This window comes from Eucyclogobius newberryi, unplaced genomic scaffold (assembly GCF_026437365.1).
Source record: "Eucyclogobius newberryi isolate DKJ021-1_F unplaced genomic scaffold, fEucNew1.0.hap1 SCAF_17, whole genome shotgun sequence".
Taxonomy (NCBI): domain Eukaryota; kingdom Metazoa; phylum Chordata; class Actinopteri; order Gobiiformes; family Gobiidae; genus Eucyclogobius; species Eucyclogobius newberryi.
Genome location: NW_027315801.1, coordinates 31457412 through 31480593, shown reverse-complemented (window position 1 = coordinate 31480593; position 23182 = coordinate 31457412). Strand labels below are relative to the sequence as shown.

Genomic DNA, 23182 nt, shown 5'->3' with positions numbered 1-23182 from the left:
AACACGTGATTGATAAACGCGAGTAGAAAAATGCCTTCAGATTTCTTAAAGGGCCAGTACCACGGCTCTGTTATGTTGAACTAGCATTTCACATTCCGTGCCCCAGTTACTAGATAAACATGTTCAAATCCAATGATGGTTTTACATTATTAACAACAAGAACATTGTTCATGGGCGCCAAGTGGTTGCTGTTGTTTGGTGCTTTAATTCTGAGATGATTATTTGAAACCAGTAAAAGCACAGGCTACATACCCCACCTTTAAAGCAACACGTTGGAACATTCTCCACAGAGATTGGTACATTTATGTAATGCTGTGGAACATTCTCTGCATAGCAATACCATATCCATGGAGACAAGAGGAAACCGAGGACAGGTCTGTGGAGAAGCAAGCCCGCTCATAGAAAAGATGCATGTTTTTCAAGGCATTTTAGTGCAAAAACAACAACAACAACAACAACAACAACAACACATCATAAAATACATGCTTTTTCAACTTTACTTTTTGTCTGTACTGAAGTGTACATGAGGCTTTGAGAAAACACGTTAAACCTATAGCTTTGACCCTGGGCATTTATGAGGAATTAAACCAAAAGGCAGTTAAATCCCATGTGTATTTCTATGGCTCCAGCCTTCAAGTGAAATGTAACGTGTCTTTTGAGCGACACAACCAAACAAAAACAAGAACGTATACATAATACTTAAATAAAAGTTTATGACTCTCGTTGCATAGTTATTATTGCATTATAACGCATGATGTTTCGGTCTATCCCTCCTGTTCATTACTTGTACGAGGCCCACTTTGTGTTTTATAAAGCAGACTCCCAAACAGCACATGTTGTCAGTGACTGTAAACAGCCTCATTTGCATGACAAGTGAATGAGTGGGTCCTCCCTGTATGTAGGCTGTGCACATATCGTCTTTGTCAGGCTCTAAATCACGACCAAAGTATGATTCACTGCCAGAGCACTCACCGACTCAGAAGAACACACCATCCAATCCTGTGAGTGCAGTGACGAACTTCCTGGGCACATTTTCAGGCTGATCTCAAATCTCCGGCTTTAACGAGACGCGCCTGTGATGGAGGAAGATAACCACAACTCAACCGTCACGTTATCAGTCCGACAGTGTCTCAGAGCCCGTGCGGCGGCCGGATAACAAAGTCTAAATGCTGTTTACTTTCTGTCGTTACGTCGAACTCAAGGACGTAAAGATCCGCGCAAGACGGAACGCGCCGCGGACGAGACGCGGGCGTGCGCTGCGTTTGTCCGCGTCGGGAGCGCGTCGGTGAGGATTTTGAGTCGATATGGATGTGATGAAACGGGCGTACGTTTGGATGCCATGTCTCCTGCCTACTAAAGACTGAAGAAGAAATGCTCCGCGGATAAAGCTGCAGCGGCGAGAGGCGGGCACAGGCCTCGTTCTCCCATGGATGCGCTTTAATCCCGCCGTAAACCTCCCTGACAGGTAGCGACGAGCTAAAGGGGAGAGGGTGAGGCTGCTTTTCATCCCTAAATGCACAAACGCCGAGCCCGTGTTGCCATAAAAGCGTTAAAACACTCGTCGACTCCCATCGGCGCGGAACAGGGGGCTTCATGTTTACGCAGGCTCGAGTTCATCTTTTCTCTCTGTGTTCTGTTCAACAGGGCGCTTCACTCGCGATTGAAGGAATTTATGGGATCACAAGGTAAAGACTGTGCAGAATGAGTGTGTTGTCATGTTTCTCTTTTGGACGTGTTCTTCCAGAGACCAGCGGCAGCTTTAGGTCCCTTTGTTTACAGTGTGCATTTGTGAACAGCTGATCTGTGATGCTGCATGAGAGGCTGAACGTGATGCAGCCAAACACCACTGCTCACATTGTCACTTATGGACATATATCAAGCTTATGACTCAGTTATAACTTGAGTTTGGACTCAGGCATGATCACTTTTTGAATAACCATTTGTGTTTGCCTTCATTTGAGAAAGAACTGCAGCTTGATTTACTTGTTTCTCTCTGGCTTAGCTTTCTCACAATCTAAATCTCTTGTCCTCTCTGTGCAGTGTCCTCTGATGAGATGAGTGTGCGTGCGGGCCAGGGCAGTGACGAGGTGCTGGTTTCACAGGCAGTGTGGGATTACCTGGCTGCAGCGGGGCGCCCCTGGCTCATTGACTTCCAGCACAAGCAGGGGATGAGAGCTGGTATCATTAGGCGAGGAGAGAGGGGGGGCTGCTGCGCCGTCAGGCTGCAGCCGGTGGAAGGCTTCAGGAGCTCTGGTGCTGGGGTGATGGATGAACCCATCTCCAGCGAGACGCGAAAAGCTTTCATTGACTTATGCCGCTGTGCCCGAAAAGAAATGAGCAAACTGGAGGGGGGACCCAAGAGAAAAAGGACTCTGCTGCCCTGTGTTGGAGTCCTGGAGCCCAACGGTGGAGAGGGAAGCCTGATGCCTCCTCCTGTGCCTCAGCCGCGGCGCTCCCAGAGGCAGCAGCAGCGCTTCAGGAAGCCTGCAGATGAAGAGGCTTGTGCCATGTTTCATGAGTTATCTCAAAGAAAAGACATGGACCCTAATATGTCCTCCCACAGCGAGGCAGAGGACAACAGCACCTGTTCCATTTGCATGGGGGACATTGTGGACAGGACCATGCTGGAGAGATGTGGCCACTCTTTTTGTCGTACATGCCTGGACCAGGCCTTCAAAGTGAAGAAGGCGTGTCCTGTGTGTCGACTGGTGTATGGACAGTTAATTGGTAACCAGCCGGCAAATGGGACAATGATAGTAGAGAGAGACCCTGATATTGAGCTTCCTGGACATGAAGGTTATGGGTGTATCTGCATCATTTACAGCTTCCCTCCTGGACTACAGGCGGTGAGTGCATATGACTTATTATCAGGAAAGATTTATTGCCATTGTCAGTGAATAAAAACTAAATTCATAAACTAGGAACTTTCTTTGGCGATAAGGTGCAGCATGAAACAAAAAATATAAGAGCAAAATATAAAAAAAATAAAATAATGATAATAAGGCATGAATAAAAGTTAAAAATAAAAAAAGATTAAAAATAAACTTATACTAAATACTTTGACTGAATATATACACTTTCCCACTACTTATATACTAGGTATATATACTTGTATACATATACTAGAATATACTAGGTCACTATAGTTTATGTCTTGTCTAGTTTTGATGCTTTTGAACAAACATACATCATGATACTTCTGTAATATACGTGTAAACAATCATGGCCGTCTGGCCTGTTAAGAAAGGTCAGCAGTGATGAAATCATCAAATCATGTTTCTTCATACAATGAAACAAATTATGTAACGGCTTTGTGTTAAAACCTGTGGTGGGAAACTGACCTTTAGAATATCTAAAAAAGTTCATGTCTTACAGAAAATAATTGTTTTTCTTCTGGTTTGAAAGTAAAGATTGTCAAAAGTAAAGATTCCTTGGATTTATTGTCTCTTTTGGCTCTTTGTGGCATGTCCAGCCTGAGCACCCAAACCCAGGTGTTCGTTATCCAGGAACTGACCGCGTGGCCTACCTCCCTGACAGCCCTGAGGGGAACCGTGTGCTGGGGCTGCTGCGGCGAGCTTTTGAACAGCGCCTTATCTTCACCATCGGTACCTCCATGACCACAGGCATGCAAAATGTCATCACATGGAATGACATTCACCACAAGACCTCAATATGGGGAGGGCCTCGCAGGTATGTAAGGATTTAAACTCCTGTGCACACATTTGGTCATGCAATTGACGAGGGCTGAATTTGAGTGTGTGATCTATTGAATTTTAATCAAAACATTTGCAGATTGGAATTACACACTTTTAAATTCCATGGTCCATCAGCCAATTCTGTGAAAACATGTGTTTTGAGGGTGTTTAGATTTCAGAGGATTAAATTGGGTTTATTTGTGGTGAAACTGACAAAACTGTTGTTATTATCCTAGAATGAAAAGCCATTTTCATTTGCTTTTAATAAAATACTGAAACCCTAGCCTATTTTAGATTGTACTCATACTAATGTACTATTTCAATGTTAGCATTTTCTGCCCGTCAATGCGTCAGTTGACACGACAGACTTAATACATTTCTCTGTCTTGTAAAGACTCTCAGTCCTTTCCTTGGCTCTATGCTGACATTTACTAATGGCCTCCTTATTCGTTCTGACAGTTTTGGCTACCCGGACCCCACTTACCTGGTGCGAGTGACAGAGGAGCTCAGAGAAAAGGGCATCACAGCAGACTGACGGCCTCGGAGTCACTCTCTCTTCCAGGACTCTTTTGACTTTTTACCGTCCTTACTCTGAGCAGATCCACCAGGCCCCAGCCTCTGCCCGCCGCTTAAAGGACCCTCATCTGATGCTGCAGCAAGCCCTTGCCCAACATTAGCTTTTTCTTTGTTTGTATCAGCAACAGTGCTAAAAGTGAAAGAGCATTTTGAGTCTTGTACAATACAAACCTAATTGTTTTCAAATAGAACCGAAGCTTAATGCACAAGAGTGTCACCATGTTGGTACAGTATAAGCTACATTGTAGTATTACTATCTTTATTATTACTATTATTATTTGTTTTTGTCATTTGAATACTTATGTTGTGATATTTTGTTTCATGTACACAGATTAGGGTTTGATTCCCAAAATGCTTAGGAGCTAGTCTTTTAAGTTAATTCAACTCATTATTATTTTTATTGAGACCGTTGAAAGATTTCATTTTGTACAATATTTGCAGTTTAAGGCACGCTGGTTTTGCCTCTTATGGTTGATCTCAGTTTGTTGGAAGTATTTTTTTTAATATTTTAATACTTTTCTTCAGTTTTTCAAAACAACAGCAAATGTACACGGATTTTTCATTTCTGTTTGATCTATTTTTTGGGGCCATTTATGCCATTGTTGTTCACTAATTATTGCAATGCGTTGAGCCTATCGGTTTAATGCACTTGTCAATTTAGCCTATCTAGATTTAAAGATGTCAAGAGTAAAGGGCAAATAGAGCAGTTATACCAAATCCAAGGCACAAAAGCTCTTTTAAATGAATGCCTCCTTGTTAAATTGGGAGAGTAAATGACTAAATATCTGATTACGTAACACATGTTTATGAACAGATAATATATCATTACAGGTACAAATGATTGGAGTTATTATCTAATTGTGTTGCCTTTAAATATTAATTTTAGTCAAAATGGAGTATGATGTAATTGAGATTCACGACAGAATTCAATGTTTGTTTATAAAACTTGTAGACATTCTCTTTTCTTTCTAATGATTAATAATGATGCAGTTAAAAAAAATACTGAATATTTTAAAAAGTCATTGATTTCTTATTAATACCCCTCCGTATTTCAGGGCCAAGAAACTAAGTTATTCGGACATGGTTATGTGAGTATCTTACACAGTTACCAGGCAGACATTTCTATGCACTACATAAACAAGGAACAAGCTAAATAAAAACTGGAAAGAGTTATTTAAGGAAGAATTTGCTTTTCCATCTGTTTTAGTTTGTACTCTGTTGATATAAAATTTGCTTTACATTTTAATACTCGAATAAAAAAAGTTGTTTCAAATGATCAAGGATTTTTTCCCCACTCAATATTTGCAGTTTTGTATAATAAGAGTGCTAACCCTACTGAAGCAAAAGGACTTTCAATTCCATGGCAGGCCAGCAATGTAAACTTGAAATGTATTATCCAATCCACTATTTATAATCTTTATTTATTTCCAAAGTGCTACACAGACAAGCTTAGTAAATAGACAATATAAATAAAGCATTAAAAATATAAAAAAGCAATAGTCCTTTAGTGTGTCACCGTTTGGGAGCTTTTTAAATAGGGGCCATGTGCTCCCCGGTGGTCGAGTGGTTGCCCTGGTATCATCAGTCCCTGTCAGACAAGATAAGATAATCTTTTATTGAACACACATGGGGAAATTTCATTGTTGCAACGCAGGTAGATACAGAGGAAAAGGACAGATAACTTATAGGAAGTTTAAAAAAACACTCTTAATTGAAGAACTATAAAGAAGAACTTATAAACAAAAACTCCTATAGACAAAACCTCTAATTTCCTAATAAGGAATGGAGGGGAAAATAAAGGTAAAATAAAATAAAAACAGCTAGCATAAGACAAGATAATACTAATAATAATGGTAAAATAAACACTCTATTTTCATCAGTTATATGCACATGATAGAGATAGAGCCTTTAACAATGAATACATAAATAAATACAAATATGGCCATTTAAGGTGTTTGTAAGAACACGTTTTGGGGTTGAGTGACCTGTTTGGCCCCTCGTGTACATATATGGTCATACATCCTGTCCCATCACGTCAGCCAATAGGAACCGAGCGGTACTTTCCTCATGGGCGTCATCTGTTTGCGATAACAAGTTCACTAAACTATGGGGAACGCGGAAGATTGTTCGATCTGTTTGGACCAGATCAAAGCCAAGAAGACCTTGAAATGCCGCCATTCCTTCTGCTCAAAGTGCATCGAGTCTGTGTTTAGATTAAAGCCCGCGTGTCCCATATGCAACACTTTCCACGGCGTGTACACCGGGACCCAGCCCGCGGGCACCATGTCCGTGACCCGCAGCTTCCAGTCTCTGCCCGGGTATCGACACTGCGGCTCGATCGCTATAGACTACGTGTTCGCCTCGGGAGTACAAGGGGTGAGACTCGACTTGACTTAACTTGGGGCAATTTGGAAATGACAAAGCAGTTTAACCTGTGTGCACTTTCCCCGCAATGTACGTCAAATGTCCAGTAGAGGGTGCTGTTGCATGAAGATGAATGGTTGATCTGGTATTTGTGGTTTACAATAATGCAAGGTTTAGTTTAGTTTAGTAAGATCCCCATTAGCTCCTGCAAACCAGTTGCTATTTGTTTTTAGGTTCATTATGTCATTCATTATGTTTTTTTTTTAAGGTTCATTATGTCTTTCCCCTAAACCAGGCATGTCCAAACTAGGACCCGGGGGCCAAATGCGGGACTCAGACCAATTTTTGTTGGCCCTCCAGCTTCCTGCTATGTCGGCCCAAACAACAGAAGGTTCAGGCATATTGTGTTATACAAACACGTGAAGCACACAAAAACATGTTATACAAACCTAATATTAATGTTCTAGGTCTAATTAAAGGTGTGGAGGCTCATCGCAATTATGTCAAATGCAAAATGTTGAATGATTCACTGTCATTCAACAAATTCGACATTGTCAAGTTGTTTGTGGCCCTCTGCCCCGTATACGTTTCAAAATGCGGCCCTTGGTGCAAAAAGTTTGGACACCCCTGCCCTAAACATTTCAAATCAAAATGTTCATAACCACAGGCTGATATTACAGTGTTATTTATTTATTAGAATATTAATCATCATTATTAGCATTGTTATAAGCATCGTTATTATCGTTTATTGTTTCACACAGCCTGAGCACCCTAATCCTGGAAAACAATACAGAGGCACAGCCCGAACTGCGTACCTGCCAGACTGCGCAGAGGGAGAAAAAGTCTTAAAACTGCTCCAGAAAGCCTTTGATCAAAGACTCATCTTCACCATTGGTCGATCTGCCACCACTGGTCTCAACAATGTCATCACCTGGAACGACATCCACCATAAGACCAGCAGGAGCGGAGGGCCACAGTGGTGAGGAGTGTCTAGTTCTGCACAACGAAGTGAATAAGCGCGGTAACCACATCTTATTTGTCTGTTTCAGTTTTGGGTTTCCTGATCCAACTTACCTCTCAAGGGTCCAAGAAGAGCTTCGGCTTAAAGGAGTTACAGATGAGGACTGATCTCCGAGGAATCCTGGAAACAAAGCATATCTTAATTAGTCATCTTGTATTGTTGTTGCATTATTGTTGCAGAAGTCCATGATTCTTGGAGGACTTGCAGGTCTCGTCCTAATTTAAAGTTATACATTCCATTTTAGTTTTAGTTTTTAATGTTATTATTGTTTTGAGGAATCATTGGCTGCTGTTACACCCAAAACCTGTTTCATTATCAGATTTTTGGAGGTATAAGATTATTCAAATCTTAATGGTCCAGAAATCAGTAATAATAATAATCAAATCTTGGTGCACATGTAAACATAGCCACCGTAATCTGAATTGTCATAACACTTTTATGTTATGAGAAATGTTTTGTTCTTCCTGTGTATTCCTTTTTTTTTAAATCCTTCACATTGCCACTTTGAAGTGTGCTGTTCTCTTGCTGTTTTACCTTATTGTGTCTTATCTTATCTTCAGTTAAATTCCTGTAGCTGGTGGGCACAAGAGGGCACCTTTAGCCTCAACAAGTGCAGTGATTGGTATTCTGCTGCGCCGTCATATTTGACACAAGCCTCACAGCGCCCCCCAAACCCTGCAGCCCCAAAAGTCAGAGAGGGAGAGGGAGAGGGAGAGAGAGAGCTGCCCCACATGATGATGACTCATGTGTTTCTATGGCGATAAGGCAGTTTTAGTAAGAGGCTCAGTGCATTAAAGAAGATATTGCCTATTGTCCTGTTTATAACAATTGGCTGGTTGTAGAGCTGATCAGGGGAAGGCTAATAGTCATAAAATTGATAACTCCACCTGTGAATGTGGAGTTATGTATGTAGATACATAGATGGATAATAAAAGTCTTCTTGTCCTCTTAAGTACTGGTAGAACAGTTTGCTGTGTGTGTAGCTCTTTGGCCAGCAAACCTCAGCGTGGAGTCAGAATCCTGACTTGGAGGCACCTTCACTAAACAGTTATTGTTTCAAACTTCTCTGAAACCCTATGTAAACGTGCAGACAAACATGTCTGCAGCTCTATCTGCCACCCAATGTGTTTGTGAATAAACTGACTATATGCGTAACCTATTTTCCTATACTTCGATCCACGTGACACACGGCTCTGGTCGGCTCAGTGGCTTTATCTCTGGAGTTGGGCTCAGGGCAGTGCAGCCGGCGGGCGCAGGGCATCTGCTGCCCTCACAAAGCACCACCCATCTGTCCACAGAGCTTCTTCTACATTCTGACTTGTATTCTTTACTTACTGACATATTTACTATAATAGTTCATCTTATTTTGTTTGATAAGCATGTGAACATTCATATGAACTATTTTAATTTGAAACAAATGATTCAAATTTATGCAATTCCATTTTATTCTTATTTTTTTTCTTTTTTCCCCTGGATGCCTTTTAATGTAATTTACCATCTCACAAACTGATGCTATCTTCAACCTATCATCAAACATCGGTAGCAGCTGTTTTTTTTATTTTAAAGATTTTTTTGGCCCGAAGGCTTTATCAGACAGGAAAGCTGAAATGGGGGAGAGAGAAGGGAGGACATGCAGTACATTGTCGGAGTCTGTACCTTTTAAAAAATCAGCTTGACGTGCCCCTCAAATAGAGGGGCACATCATTCCAGAAATACTGATGCAAACAACACACGTTACTATCTTCATTCCATATCTGCATAAAACAGATTTTTCACATGTGCAGTTTGAGTGAGGGTGGATTAAATATGCATTAGAATAAATAGACAGCAATTCTATCCATAGAAATGAATTGATTAAATGGCAAGAATAAGATGTGTGGATTAAACACTGTATAATCATTATTTCTGCGCTGACTACATACTGTGTTGTTTCTGAGTCAGGACTCTACCAGGAAACCTTCTGTTTGGTATTCCTGTTCTAGAGATGATCGCTAAATCATTGTGTTACAGTGGCAAAGTGGGTGTCTAATTACAGAGTCTGAGAGTGTGGGGACAGCCCTGGCACGTCTTTGCCATCTCGTCTTCCTCCGTCACCCGGCACCCCACCTCGCTCTCTCCTCCCTCTCCATTTGTGTCTATCTCACACAAACAGCCCGGGTTAATGCTGTGTTGTGGGGACGTTCATGTTCTGGAGCCAATAGCTCTCCAAGCACATGTTGAAAACCATCCCTGCTTTAGTTTGCCACAAGGAGAACCCATCATTGGTTGAGTGTTAATTTGCTTTGTGGGGAAACTTACTGACAAGACTGATCCTAACCTTACCCTTTTACCACTATTTTTGGAAACTTTGTAGTGGAATGGATTGAGAGTGAAATAAGAAATAAGAGTCAAAAAGCAGTTTTGATGGTTTTATTCCTCTGCAAAAGAGAGTGAATCCCAGTGAGCTGCTTCAAGACTGGAGATTCTGAGAAAGGTGGTATAACATAATATATACGTGAGTGCATCCGCAGTGACTGTTATAGTGCTTAGAGCAATACAGTGTCTATTGTTTTTCCATTACAGCACTGCCATAACCTATAATGAACCCATATCTTAATTGTATATCTTTAATCTCGAAAACAAATCTTAAATCAGATGTTTTGTTCTCAATAATACAAAGTGACTCCAGATTCCAGTCCCCACACCGTGATGAATTCCTGCCCACACACACACACTGTACCTGTCTGTTGGGGCCTGTCTCATCTCCTGTCACTGTAATGAGGACGTGTCCCCCAGACAGCAGCATACCATCAAAGCAGTTTCACCCTTTTTTTGTTTTTCATTGTGGCAAATAATGTCCCCGGATTTCAGTTTTGGAGAATAATATGTGGAGTGAGTTAAAGAATAAAAGCTTAAGGAGACTGAGGTCTAAAAAACAACAACTGTGAAAGCTGCAACTGAAAATATACTACACAAAACAACTATTTCAAGAGCATAAGATTTGGTGAGCGTTATTGTTATTCTTTATTTTATGCTCTTTCATATTCTCTCCCGTCTGCTCTGATGTACGCAGTGCCAATGGTGTCTTTCTGTCAAAATAAACATCAAATAAACACATATTTGGACAAATTGTTTCACTCATTCATTAGCAAGGACCACGCAACCACAAGATATGCGAATAACAACCTTTTTAATGACGTGAGATGGACCGATGGCTGGGACGTGAGACTCAGGGTGGGACATCCAGCAAACAGCATCTGTCCAGCCGCTCAGTAACTCTGTAACATCCAGGTGAAGGGACAGATCGAGAGAACAGAATCAAGCGGTGACTGAGGCTTCTGGGTAATCGAGGGGTGCTCCGAAGATGGAGGCCAGGTTCTGCTAACGAACCTCCGTTGACATTATTCTCAATCGATGTTGTTTCTTTTGCTCTGTTCGATGCACCAATGGTAACGGGTTTTGGCTCTGAAACAGAACATTTATCTGGATCTGGTATCGATATCGGTCCTGTTTTATGTGATATGTAATAACATCTTTTACTGGTTGTACGTCTCATATGTTTGTCTTGTTATAGACATTTATTGTATTTTCAAAAAGTCAGTATCGGAACTGAGAGAGAGAGAGCTGCGTCTTCAATCTAAGTCTCAAACTATGGGTCTGATAATGACCTCACACTGTCACTTTCACACACACACTGCCACCGTCTGTCTCTGAAGTGTCCTCGTCGGTCTCTAAAGTGTCCTCGTCTGTCTGTAAAGTGTCCTCGTCTGTCTCTAAAGTGTCCTCGTCTGTAAAGTGTCCTCATCTGTCTTTAAAGTGTCCTCATCTGTAAAGTGTCCTCGTCTGTCTCTAAAGTGTCCTCGTCTGTCTGTAAAGTGTCCTCGTTTGTCTCTAAAGTGTCCTCGTCTGTAAAGTGTCCTCGTCTGTCTCTAAAGTGTCCTCATCTGTAAAGTGTCCTGGTCTGTCTCTAAAGTGTCCTCGTCTGTCTCTAAAGTGTCCTCGTCTGTCTCTAAAATGTCATCATCTGTCTCTAAAGTGTCCTCATCTGTAAAGTGTCCTCGTCTGTCTCTAAAGTGTCTTCGTCTGTCTTTAAAGTGTCCTGGTCTGTCTCTAAAGTGTCCTCGTCTGTCTCTAAAGTGTCCTCGTCTGTCTCTAAAATGTCATCATCTGTCTCTAAAGTGTCCTCATCTGTAAAGTGTCCTCGTCTGTCTCTAAAGTGTCCTGGTCTGTCTCTAAAATGTCCTCGTCTGTCTCTAAAGTGTTCTCGTCTGTCTCTAAAATGTCCTCGTCTGTCTCTAAAATGTCCTCGTCTGTCTCTAAAATGTCCTCGTCTGTCTCTAAGGTGTCCTCGTCTGTCTCTAAAGTGTCCTGGTCTGTCTCTAAAATGTCCTGGTCTGTCTCTAAAGTGTCCTGGTCTGTCTCTAAAGTGTCCTGGTCTGTCTCTAAAGTGTCCTCGTCTGTCTCTAAAATGTCCTCGTCTGTCTCTAAAGTGTCCTGGTCTGTCTCTAAAATGTCCTGGTCTGTCTCTAAAGTGTCCTGGTCTGTCTCTAAAGTGTCCTGGTCTGTCTCTAAAGTGTCCTCGTCTGTCTCTAAAATGTCCTCGTCTGTCTCTAAAGTGTCCTGGTCTGTCTCTAAAGTGTCTTGGTCTGTCCCTCCTCCTCGCTGCCTCGGGCCTGTTTACTCATGAGAGCAGCAGAGTGTGGATGTGGGTGTCTTTTGTCTGTGTGACTGTCTCTGAGGACACAGCCTGTCCACACACACTCCCCTGGACACATGTGTTCATTTATAGAGCTGTAACATGGGCACATTGTGTTCCTCTGTGAGTCACTGCCGCAGCGCTACACTCATGTTTTGTCGACCTGATTTAGCACATGCAGCAGCGACGCCTGTGATTTTCTCAGAAACACTGGCAGATTTACACGCCGGGTTTAAAATAAAGGACACAAGAGCCAAATCATAGAATTGGGTTGGGATTGATAGTTGGGATTTTGTGGTTTCAAACAATAAGACTTTTAAAACGACAGATTTTAGCGAGAGATTTTTTTCAATGTTTTGAATACCATCAGCTTTGGCAAAATAACTTGTCATGATCAGTGATATTAGTTATTTTTAGGAATCATCAATAAGCCTAATAGTGTGAGTTTGTAGTTTGTCCTTAAAGTTTTGTGTACAAGATTACAAGATCAAGGGTCAACAACACTAACGCTGGCCAGTAGGTGACAGCAAAGAGACATAAATGGATTCTTACTTTTAAGAAGAAACACATCTGGGCATTATTTATTGTAAATAGCAACAACAGCTTTATGATGTTTTGTTCTTTTTGCTCTATTTTTCACCTGTTGTTCAATAAATGACATTAACGGTTTGCTCTTTTCCCACCTTCTCATACACTGAAAATAAAGGTTTATAAATGGAGTCATGCATTTTGTTTTATATGGATACTTGTCTCTGGTTTTGGCAATTAGTGGTGGCTGTCATGGCAACATGTATGACCCTCATCATTTCACAAACAACACCAAGGCCTGTCTTTTCATTCCAACAACAAAAACATTGTGGGATTTCTATTTGAATGTATGTCACTGAAAAGTCTTTACACATCTTTACAGTACAAGAGAAAAAGTCTGTGAATTGATAATCCAGTGTGCCCCGTAAAGAATCTTGTACGCAATAAATCTAGATTTATTGTGAAGAAAAAAGGAAAAGAAAACAAGAAAAAGTGAGTGCAAGATTAATATTCTAGCTTTGTCTCAATGACCATTACAATCCTCTGACTGAAATATCTTATCAAAGATATATAAATTGATCAATTGGAACATTAAATAATATGTAAACTATATACATATAATAACAATTTGGACAGCCACTCTACTAAATATATTAATTATATTATTCAAGGGGAATTTTGTTTTGACTGATGAAGAATGGGAAAATATACATCTCAATGGACAACTACAAAGTCACATGTTTGAAAAGAGTGATCAAAGTGCTCACTATTTACATGAAAATGCAAACTGCTGGAGAGATTGTTGTTGCCAAGAGGCATCACCATTACCATGTGTTTTGACATCATCCTTCCATTCAATTTCAGAGCTATGTATTTGGATCTCAAACTTCCTGACTCTTATAGAATCAGGGGATATCTCTGAAGCATATTTCTGGTAGCAGGAAAGTCAGTAGAAAAAAAATTGACCCAATTAATACATTTACATAAACAAAAATAAAAAAATAAAAATAAGATTCTAACTTCCGATCTAAGCAGAGATGTGCCTGGATAGAGAGAGGGTAAAGAAGAGTCCAAAGATCACTGTGTCTGAGCTCCTGAGATGCACCAGTGAGATGAGAGAAAGTTCCACAAAGTCAACTCTCACTGCAGCTCCACCAGCCGGAGCTTTATGGCAGAGTGGCCCGATGGAAGCCTCTCCTCAGGGTGAGACGTATGAAAGCCTGCACAGAGTTAGCCAAAAAACACACCAAGAAAAAACAACATTCTCTGGTCCTGGCTCACCAGGCCCTGCTCATCAACTGCCCAATACAATCCCAACAGTGAAACATGGTGGTGGCAGCATTATGCTGTGGGGTGTTTTTCAGCTTCAGGGACAGGATGCTCAGGACCTCAGACTGGGCCAACAAGGCAATGGCCCTAAGCACACAGCTTAAATAACAAAGGAGTGGCTTCAGAACAACTCTGTGCCCCTTCTTGACTGGCCCGGCCAGAGCCCTGACCTAAACCCAATTGAGGGTCTCTGGAGGGACCTGAAAAGAGCTGTCCACCAACGCTCACCCTCCGACCTGATGGAACTGGAAGATCTGCAAGGGAGAATATATGTGTATATAAAATGCTTTTATTTATTTCCTATTAAGTGAAGTATGAGTCAGACGTGCTGTAGTGGAGCGTGCACCTGGGCTCATCTGTACTGTGTTGTCATAGAGACGTCACAGCCCAGGGACCTGCAACAGTAACAGGCCAGTCAGCACTTTACGTGTGAAATCATAAACATACATCTCCATCAACTGATTAGAGTAACAGACTCATGTGATGAAGACCTCTGCAGGATGGACAACACAACATGATGGTTCATAAAGAAAAGACTTATGTATGATGTTCTCAGTTTACACATATCGTACAAGTCCCCTGCATGTAATGTATGTATTCAGCTGTATTGGCCAAGACAAATTTCCACTCAACGAACAATAACGTTTTTCTTATCTTAGCGTCCTTTTAGCTAAATCTTTTTCCATATTTCTAACTTTAACTTTATTTATCTCTTTCATAACATCCATTAATCATGTTGGCCTCCTTATGGCTATAACCTTCTTGCAGACAACTCTAAATGCTGATTTTACCCACATTCGCTCTTCCGCTTTTGAGCATCCACAGGGACAGCATTTAAACTACACAGAAAGACACCAATTGGACTGGGAATGAAACCCATGGCCTTCTTGTAATAAGGTGAGGATTCTATGTCACTCAACCACAACGCCAACTGTTTGTAATATTTTCCCTTATTAACTGGAGAGTCTTGTTTCACCCCACAATGGTATCTGTTTTTTTTTAATTTGTGACGAGTATATTTGGCCAGGGATGAAACAGCAGGACAAAACATCATATCCCACCAACATCTCCCAATAAACCTCCTGATGGTGCTATATTTATTCATCAATTGTACCAAAGACGTGCTTCCAAACAGATCGTCACAAATTAAATCAACGACAGAACATTTCACACTGGCAAATGTTCCTCTTTCCAGTATAAATACATAAATCCTCTTCAGACTGTGTGAATAACTGTCACATGATGTAGTGCATTAACCACTGGACGTGTCTGTCTCACACACGCTGAGCACACTCTGCCCTCTTCAAATATTCATGCATTTTATATTTGGCTTTTTCTTTGATTCGCACACTTTTTATTGGGAACTATACGCTTGCTGTTGCCATGACGACAGCTCCGGGATATCAGGATGCTGCTGTCCGAAATGTCCGTGAAAAGTCTGTGAATAAAGGTTTTATTATAGCTGTTTGTTTGATGTCCCCGGCTGTATCTTGGCCCTTGTAGACGCTGCCAGCTCGCGTCCCCTTCAGTGCTAATGCAGCGCTTATGTAATCAGCCCTTGCTCCATGCTTCAGTTCCCCCTTTGAGTCGATACGTACCAGAACATCCCTCGATATGAGCGTTTTCAAAGCTTTTTACAGTTCTTCTGTCACTAACAATCACTGTCCCGCCGCCCGCTGTCATTGGAGCGTCTCTATTATAGCGGTGCATCCACATTTATCTCAGAAGACTCACACTCATTTTTTATTCAGTGCAGTGGATGTTCTCCCATTATAAATACTATTGCCATATGTGTGTTTATTACATCAAGTCAACAGTGATCCACAATAGTTTCTGCAGGAAAATACATGAGAAAAGCATTTTAAAAGTCTTGGAAAGGGTCAACAATTAATGTAAATTGCAACGTTCACTTTTTAAACAGTGTCCACATTCAATCTTCTGACTTCTTTGATAAAATGTGAGCATCAACAGGAGGAAGTAGGTCAGATTATGAGATCCCTTTAATTATGTAGAAAAATATCATTTAAAGTGTGCATATTTTAGAGCTTGAAAACTGGCTGGATTGCAAAGTTTGTCTGATTTTAACCCAGTACAGTCTGCATAGAAACTGTACCCTAATCCCTAACATATCTGTACACAAATCCCCTAAATAAATGATAATAATTATAGTTATTTTATTTTTATTTGACCTATGTTTGTATTGTTAGAAGTGCCCATAGTAAAATGCACTTTGAAGAACATGTTCCATTTAATTCTGCTTAGCCGTCTACTCCACAAACACATTTTAAACTTTGTACAACTCAGCATATTTAGGTTATATTTATATTATATATATTTATATAGAGCATTAAAGTAGTGGCAGCTGTGGAGGGCTCTGTGACTGGAGAGTATCCCGTGCACACCGTGCTTCACATGCCCCATTACATGCTCTGTCCCGTAGCCATGGTTCCCTTTGGAAGAGTGCAGCCGTCCCTTTGTGTCCCGTCCTCCCCCACTGCTGCTCACTCTGCTCCAGGAAAGGTCCCGACACTGGAGGAACCTCAGGAGGCACATGGCCGAGTAATGCAGCCATGCTTTTAGTTAAACTGAGTTAGAGGGCTGTGTGGGACATGTGACAGGAAAATAATTCACATATAATCATCATCAATTCAATGTTTTTTTGATTTGACTCTGTAAAGTAAAAATGTGAAGTGCTGACTAAGCGGTCAAGGAATATAGTCTTTTCTTTGACTGTTGTTTGCTTTGGGTTCCCTGTTTGATCGTGTGTGCATTTATGTGTCTTTGAGTGTCTAGAAACGTGCAATATAAATGAAACACATTATTATTATGATGATTATTATGATGATGATTATTATTATTAGTGCATGTGGCAGCACCAGTGGTAAAATCAGCAACAAAAGACTTAGCAAAGAGTCAGATTCCCATTTTATTTCTGGCCTGCACAAAACAGTTGCGACAAAACCGATGTGTAAAATACAAATGGTTTGTGTGTAGTAATTATGCCGTAAGTGTGTTGTTCTCAGTCGGCTGCCTCTGACCTAATGGTGTGTTTAATCAGCACAGAAGCATGAAGGACACCAGAGCCCACTGTTTGTCCACTGCAGCCGTGAGAGCGCCACCAGGTAACACTATTTTATTTTGTTGTTGTTGTTGACAGTGTTCATACTCTATTAGTATTGTTTGTAACACAGTGGCCGGCCCTGGGTCTTTGTGTGCTGTTGCTGAGTGATACCACACACAGACACTGGGCATGTGCATGTTTGTGTGAGCCTCTTTTGACTTTCTGATGTGGGGAATTAGTGCAGAATGCAATGGGAACATCTGTGGCACTATTACAGCCAATTAGAAAGAGCAGACCGACACCACATGTACATCATCCTTATGTGTTACTGGGTGATGTGAATGGACAAAGCTAACACAATCTGTTTATTTATCAAACTTTATTTTACCGGGAGAGAACGCTTTGAGATTGAGACTTCTTTTTCAAGGTTGACCTGGGGCACTGTGAAAATATAATAGCACACAAATGACCAAAACACATGAGGCATTTAAGAAAGATCTGTAAAAATAATTTAAAAGCACTGAACATTTTTGAAGGATTTCATCTCAAACCCCCTCAGTGAGAGCAGTGTAACTCAGTTCAGATTGATGCTGCTTCAAACTGCGGGAGCAGCATAGAAAAAAAACTCGCTTCTGGTCCTGGCACAAGAGACAGACAAGACAAACATATCACGTGAGCATAATAAGCATAATGACCCTCCGCTCTCTGCATGAGAGCACAGGGAGACACATTTTCATATCACTTTATACCACAATAGTATCTAATGTGTGATGCAGCTTCGGCATAGTGTTCACAGTGATGCCCCGTGATGTACAGTATCCAACCATTTCCAACACAGCAGCTGCATTTATGTGGAGGGCATCGCCATAATCCAATAGAGGTATAAAAGTGGACGATACCAGATGTTTTCAGGGCTTCTTAGAGGCTAAAACAGGCTTCATTTCAATCATAAATATACTGAGGGAGTAGTACTCATCAACAACTATTTCCCAGTATGGAAAAGCGGCAAAAAAATGTCCTTATGATTACCAATTATCACAAAATGCAGGTCAAAAGGTTATCTCTGGATGTGGTTGAACACATTACAGTTAAAAATACATTTCAAGATACCAAATGACACTTTACATAGAAGAGGCAAACATAGACAAACAATAAAGATGGAAGTATTGAAAGGTGGTTTTAAAGAGATGGGAAGAGGATATTTTCTTTTTATTTCATTGCATCAGCAGCAGCAGGTCCAATACTTACAATAATCCTGACTTTGCTCCCACTTAATGCTATACAATCTATTGTAACAGATGAAGCCGAGCGTATCCTTCTGACCCACACGTCTTCTGTTCACGTTCAAATGGACATCTGCGCTTCAGTCGCGTGACCACAGGGAAACAGTGAACAATCGCTCATCACACATTGGACTGAGCTGCCCGGGAAACACAAGGTCAAGAGAGAGCGAGGCCCGCAGTAGGTTTATCCACAGGAGGGGTCAGAGGTCACAAGCGGAGATGGAGGGCATAAAGTGGGTGGGTTTAGTTCACACCAGTCTTTAGAGTATGAGAGAATAATGTGTTTTCTGTTATCGTGCGTATTGTTCCTTACACAGTTCAATCCTGGCTTCTTCATGTTACATTTTGGGCCTCAAACGCTGAACTTTTAACAGCCATTTTTAACAGAAATGACAGACGAGCCGTGTATACAAGTCGTAGTCTCCTTAAACTTACAAAGATACTGAGCAGTTTACAAATCAGTGATTGGCGGATTGATAAAATTCATAGCGACTAAGGTATTTGAAAAAAAGAAGAAGAAATTATTGAAAAATATCTATACTTAAAACTGCTGTTATTTCATTCATATATCGCATTTTAATATTTTTTTGAATACACTGTTTTCGTTTCTCAGCTCATTTTTTAAATCAGTCCAAGCTGGGGAGATGGAGCAAGAACGATCGCCTCTTTACATCAGCTCATATTCGACAGAGGAGTTTCAATGCATTTAAACTTATCTGTTTTGTCTAGTCTTGTAAATTACAGTTATTTGCACACTTTGCTTTTCTAGTTTGAACTTTACCTTTGCTACCCTTTGTTCAGAACTGCATCCTTCTGTTTGTGTCTATTCTGTTCAAATGTATCTTTCATATTCCAGTTGACTAAATTACAACTGTATTTTGTATCTTGTTTTACCTCCCTGACCCCACAGAGCTGGTCACACACAGTAGTCCCTGCCTCGCTCTTGCCTCCTACAGTTTACCGCTTCTCTTGAAAAGGAGCTGACAGATTTCGGTGTTGTGGCTGCTCCCTGCACTGCGGCAGAGGAGCTGTGTCTCTGTGTTAGAGGGGCAGAGCAGAGGCGGGGCAAGACTCACTCACACCTCTTTTTATAGTAACAGAGATTCAAATGCACACATATAGTAGTCTATAATTTGCTCTTTTTGTGAAATGTTCCGGAGCACTCACACACAGACAGGTGGTGTGTAGCTCTGTTGTGGTGGTGTGTAGCTCTGTTGTGGTGGTGTGTAGCTCTGTTGTGGTGTGTAGCTCTGTTGTGGTGGTGTGTAGCTCTGTTGTGGTGGTGTGTGGCTCTGTTGTGGTGGTGTGTGGCTCTGTTGTGGTGGTGTGTAGCTCTGTTGTGGTGGTGTGTGGCTCTGTTGTGGTGGTGTAGCTCTGTTGTGGTGGTGTGTGGCTCTGTTGTGGTGGTGTGTGGCTCTGTTGTGGTGGTGTGTAGCTCTGTTGTGGTGGTGTGTAGCTCTGTTGTGGTGGTGTGTGGCTCTGTTGTGGTGGTGTAGCTCTGTTGTGGTGGTGTGTGGCTCTGTTATGGTGGTGTGTAGCTCTGTTGTGGTGGTGTGTGGCTCTGTTGTGGTGGTGTGTAGCTCTGTTGTGGTGGTGTGTGGCTCTGTTGTGGTGGTGTGTGGCTCTGTTGTGGTGGTGTAGCTCTGTTGTGGTGGTGTGTGGCTCTGTTGTTGTGGTGTGTGGCTCTGTTGTGGTGGTGTGTGGCTCTGTTGTGGTGGTGTGTAGCTCTGTTGTGGTGGTGTGTAGCTCTGTTGTGGTGGTGTGTAGCTCTGTTGTGGTGGTGTGTAGCTCTGTTGTGGTGGTGTGTAGCTCTGTTGTGGTGGTGTGTGGCTCTGTTGTGGTGGTGTGTAGCTCTGTTGTGGTGGTGTGTGGCTCTGTTGTGGTGGTGTGTGGCTCTGTTGTGGTGGTGTGTGGCTCTGTTGTGGTGGTGTGTAGCTCTGTTGTGGTGGTGTGTGGCTCTGTTGTGGTGGTGTGTAGCTCTGTTGTGGTGGTGTGTGGCTCTGTTGTGGTGGTGTGTAGCTCTGTTGTGGTGGTGTGTAGCTCTGTTGTGGTGGTGTGTGGCTCTGTTGTGGTGGTGTGTGGCTCTGTTGTGGTGGTGTGTGGCTCTGTTGTGGTGGTGTGTAGCTCTGTTGTGGTGGTGTGTAGCTCTGTTGTGGTTGTGTGTAGCTCTGTTGTGGTGGTGAGTGGCTCTGTTGTGGTGGTGTGTAGCTCTGTTGTGGTGGTGTGTAGCTCTGTTGTGGTGGTGTGTAGCTCTGTTGTGGTGGTGAGTGGCTCTGTTGTGGTGGTGTGTAGCTCTGTTGTGGTGGTGAGTGGCTCTGTTGTGGTGGTGTGTAGCTCTGTTGTGGTGGTGTGTAGCTCTGTTGTGGTGGTGAGTGGCTCTGTTGTGGTGGTGTGTAGCTCTGTTGTGGTGGTGTGTAGCTCTGTTGTGGTGGTGTGTAGCTCTGTTGTGGTGGTGAGTGGCTCTGTTGTGGTGGTGTGTGGCTCTGTTGTTGTGGTGGTGTGTGGCTCTGTTGTGGTGGTGTGTGGCTCTGTTGTGGTGGTGTGTGGCTCTGTTGTGGTGGTGTGTAGCTCTGTTGTGGTGGTGAGTGGCTCTGTTGTGGTGGTGTGTAGCTCTGTTGTGGTGGTGAGTGGCTCTGTTGTGGTGGTGTGTAGCTCTGTTGTGGTGGTGTGTAGCTCTGTTGTGGTGGTGAGTGGCTCTGTTGTGGTGGTGTGTAGCTCTGTTGTGGTGGTGTGTAGCTCTGTTGTGGTGGTGTGTAGCTCTGTTGTGGTGGTGAGTGGCTCTGTTGTGGTGGTGTGTGGCTCTGTTGTTGTGGTGGTGTGTGGCTCTGTTGTGGTGGTGTGTGGCTCTGTTGTGGTGGTGTGTGGCTCTGTTCTGGTGGTGTGTAGCTCTGTTGTGGTGGTGTGTAGCTCTGTTGTGGTGGTGACAAAGAGCTTTCTGAGGAGCCAATGAAATATGCGAATATAACAGCACCCAGTGTCTTGTTTCTGTTCATTGTTTCAGATGTTTACCACAAATACACTTTCACGATGAGGAGCTGAAGTGCCAATAGAAGTAAAAGCTAAATATGCCAATAAATATTGCTTTTGACTGATAGCTGTGACTTGAAAAGACCAAAATCCAGTTTATAAGTCAGAAGAGGAAGTTTCATCATTTTACCAATCTGCTGTTATATAATTATCTAAATGGCCCTTAATGCATATTGTAATTAGTCATAATGCATGTGGAATGCCGCTAATCTTCTATGTTTGAATGCTAAACTGGTTTTGTGTGGCCCAAATGGCCTTCCAGCTTTTGTCCATGGCAACACCATAATCCTGGGTCAGAGTGGTTCCCTGTTTGTGCAAGAGACAAAGAGCAGTTTGTGTTCAGGCCACTACAAAATATTGAGGTCAATTCTGACAACTTTCTGGATTGAACTTGGACCTGCAACGGAAAGATCAGATTATTGGCATCATTTGGTGTGACTAGCACGTGGACGAGGCCCATTTCAGCACCCTGACACCCAGAGGTGCATCTGGATGAGAGAGAGGCGCCTACTGCCCCAGGTCTCCCCACGAGATTCAGTTTTAGAGGGCACAGGGGGTCTCTACACATGGTCTGGTTCATAGACAGTTTTCTGTCCTTGGATTTTTGGTGCAAACATCTCACACCATTCTATTTAATATGGACGTGGGACAGCTGAGATGAATATTGTTAAAATGCAGATTTTTGCTGTAAAATATTGAGTTAGAGGGTCTGGTCACTAACAGAAATGATCTGGTTCAACATTTGTGAATTTAGACGATATGACTTAGGAGAATAAAATATAAGAATAAAAAAAAAAACTGGCACTAACATCATCACAGTCTGCAATCTTAAAACAATGGGACATTCTGTCTCTAAAACAATGTGTATAAATGTGCTGAAATGACTTAATTGACATTTTTATTAGAATGAGTATTTTTTTTCTCCACTCAAAGATATTGAAGAATGTAAAAAGGAAGAGTGAAAAACAACAACAACAACAACAACCACCACCACCACCACCACCACCACCACCACCACCACCACCACCACAACAACAACAACAACAACAACAACAACAACAACAACACAAACAGATCCAGACTAAACAGTTCTTCTTGACAGTATAGACGATCTCTTCTCTCTGGGCTCTGGGCTCTGTCTCTTGGGTCGGGGCCAGTATCGCACCTGCAGATGTGGCTCCAGATGGACTCTGTTTGAACACAGAGCAACGCTGCATCTTCAGAAGTGACACTGAAACTGTAAGAAAACTGCCAAAAACAGCTGCTACTACAGTTTGACACACATCTGGGGGAAAAACACATTTTACTAGTTTATGTTACAAACACTTTGACTATTACATGCTGCTGTCAATGTAAAACGTATCAACCATTCCACAAACAATGCTAAAGGTTTTGTCTTGTCAGGAATATTTATATTTGACTCATATTTCTATTGTAATGGTGGAGAAAAACCTGCTTGCTTAAGTTTTACGGGTGAAATATAAACTGCCCAGACTCTTAAACATTCAGGGAATTGAACCAGGGACCTTTCTAAAAGCAGTCAAAGCATCTGCCTAACTTTCCACTTCAGTCTATGTTTTGCACACGTTGAAAGCTGATTCGTTTCAGAACTCCTCTCGATTA

General features: G+C 42.0%; 2 protein-coding genes across 3 annotated transcripts; both read left to right on the top strand.

Annotated features, from left to right (window-relative positions):
• The first annotated feature begins 27 nt into the window (after positions 1-27).
• On the top strand, positions 28-4425 carry dtx3 (deltex E3 ubiquitin ligase 3). 2 transcript variants are annotated; one of them, XM_072450022.1, is made up of 5 exons: positions 28-56; positions 1645-1685; positions 2041-2846; positions 3473-3690; positions 4155-4425. In XM_072450022.1, exons 1-5 carry the CDS (start codon positions 31-33, stop codon positions 4228-4230), a joined length of 1167 nt encoding a protein of 388 aa, XP_072306123.1. In that variant the 5' UTR covers positions 28-30; the 3' UTR covers positions 4231-4425. The 2 variants fall into 2 exon arrangements, with proteins under 2 accessions (XP_072306123.1, XP_072306122.1); XM_072450021.1 differs by lacking the exon at positions 28-56 and having other exon boundaries at positions 1502-1685.
• Positions 4426-6377: 1952 nt separating this feature from the next.
• LOC140363617 (probable E3 ubiquitin-protein ligase DTX3) lies at positions 6378-7999 on the top strand. The gene is made up of 3 exons (XM_072450249.1): positions 6378-6647; positions 7397-7614; positions 7685-7999. The coding sequence occupies exons 1-3, from the start codon at positions 6378-6380 to the stop codon at positions 7761-7763; spliced, it is 567 nt and encodes a 188-aa protein (XP_072306350.1). The 3' UTR covers positions 7764-7999.
• Positions 8000-23182: the final 15183 nt, after the last annotated feature.

What these genes read in the sequence shown, in the direction of transcription:
- dtx3 (XM_072450021.1), top strand. Translation starts at nt 1,514, where the DNA reads ATGCACAAACGCCGAGCCCGTGTTGCCATAAAAGCGTTAAAACACTCG. An exon ending in GGAATTTATGGGATCACAAG is followed by an intron (nt 1,686 to 2,040) that starts GTAAAGACTGTG and finishes CTCTCTGTGCAG; the next exon opens with TGTCCTCTGATGAGATGAGT. An exon ending in ATATGGGGAGGGCCTCGCAG is followed by an intron (nt 3,691 to 4,154) that starts GTATGTAAGGAT and finishes TCGTTCTGACAG; the next exon opens with TTTTGGCTACCCGGACCCCA.
- LOC140363617 (XM_072450249.1), top strand. Translation starts at nt 6,378, where the DNA reads ATGGGGAACGCGGAAGATTGTTCGATCTGTTTGGACCAGATCAAAGCC. An exon ending in TCGCCTCGGGAGTACAAGGG is followed by an intron (nt 6,648 to 7,396) that starts GTGAGACTCGAC and finishes TGTTTCACACAG; the next exon opens with CCTGAGCACCCTAATCCTGG. An exon ending in AGGAGCGGAGGGCCACAGTG is followed by an intron (nt 7,615 to 7,684) that starts GTGAGGAGTGTC and finishes TGTCTGTTTCAG; the next exon opens with TTTTGGGTTTCCTGATCCAA.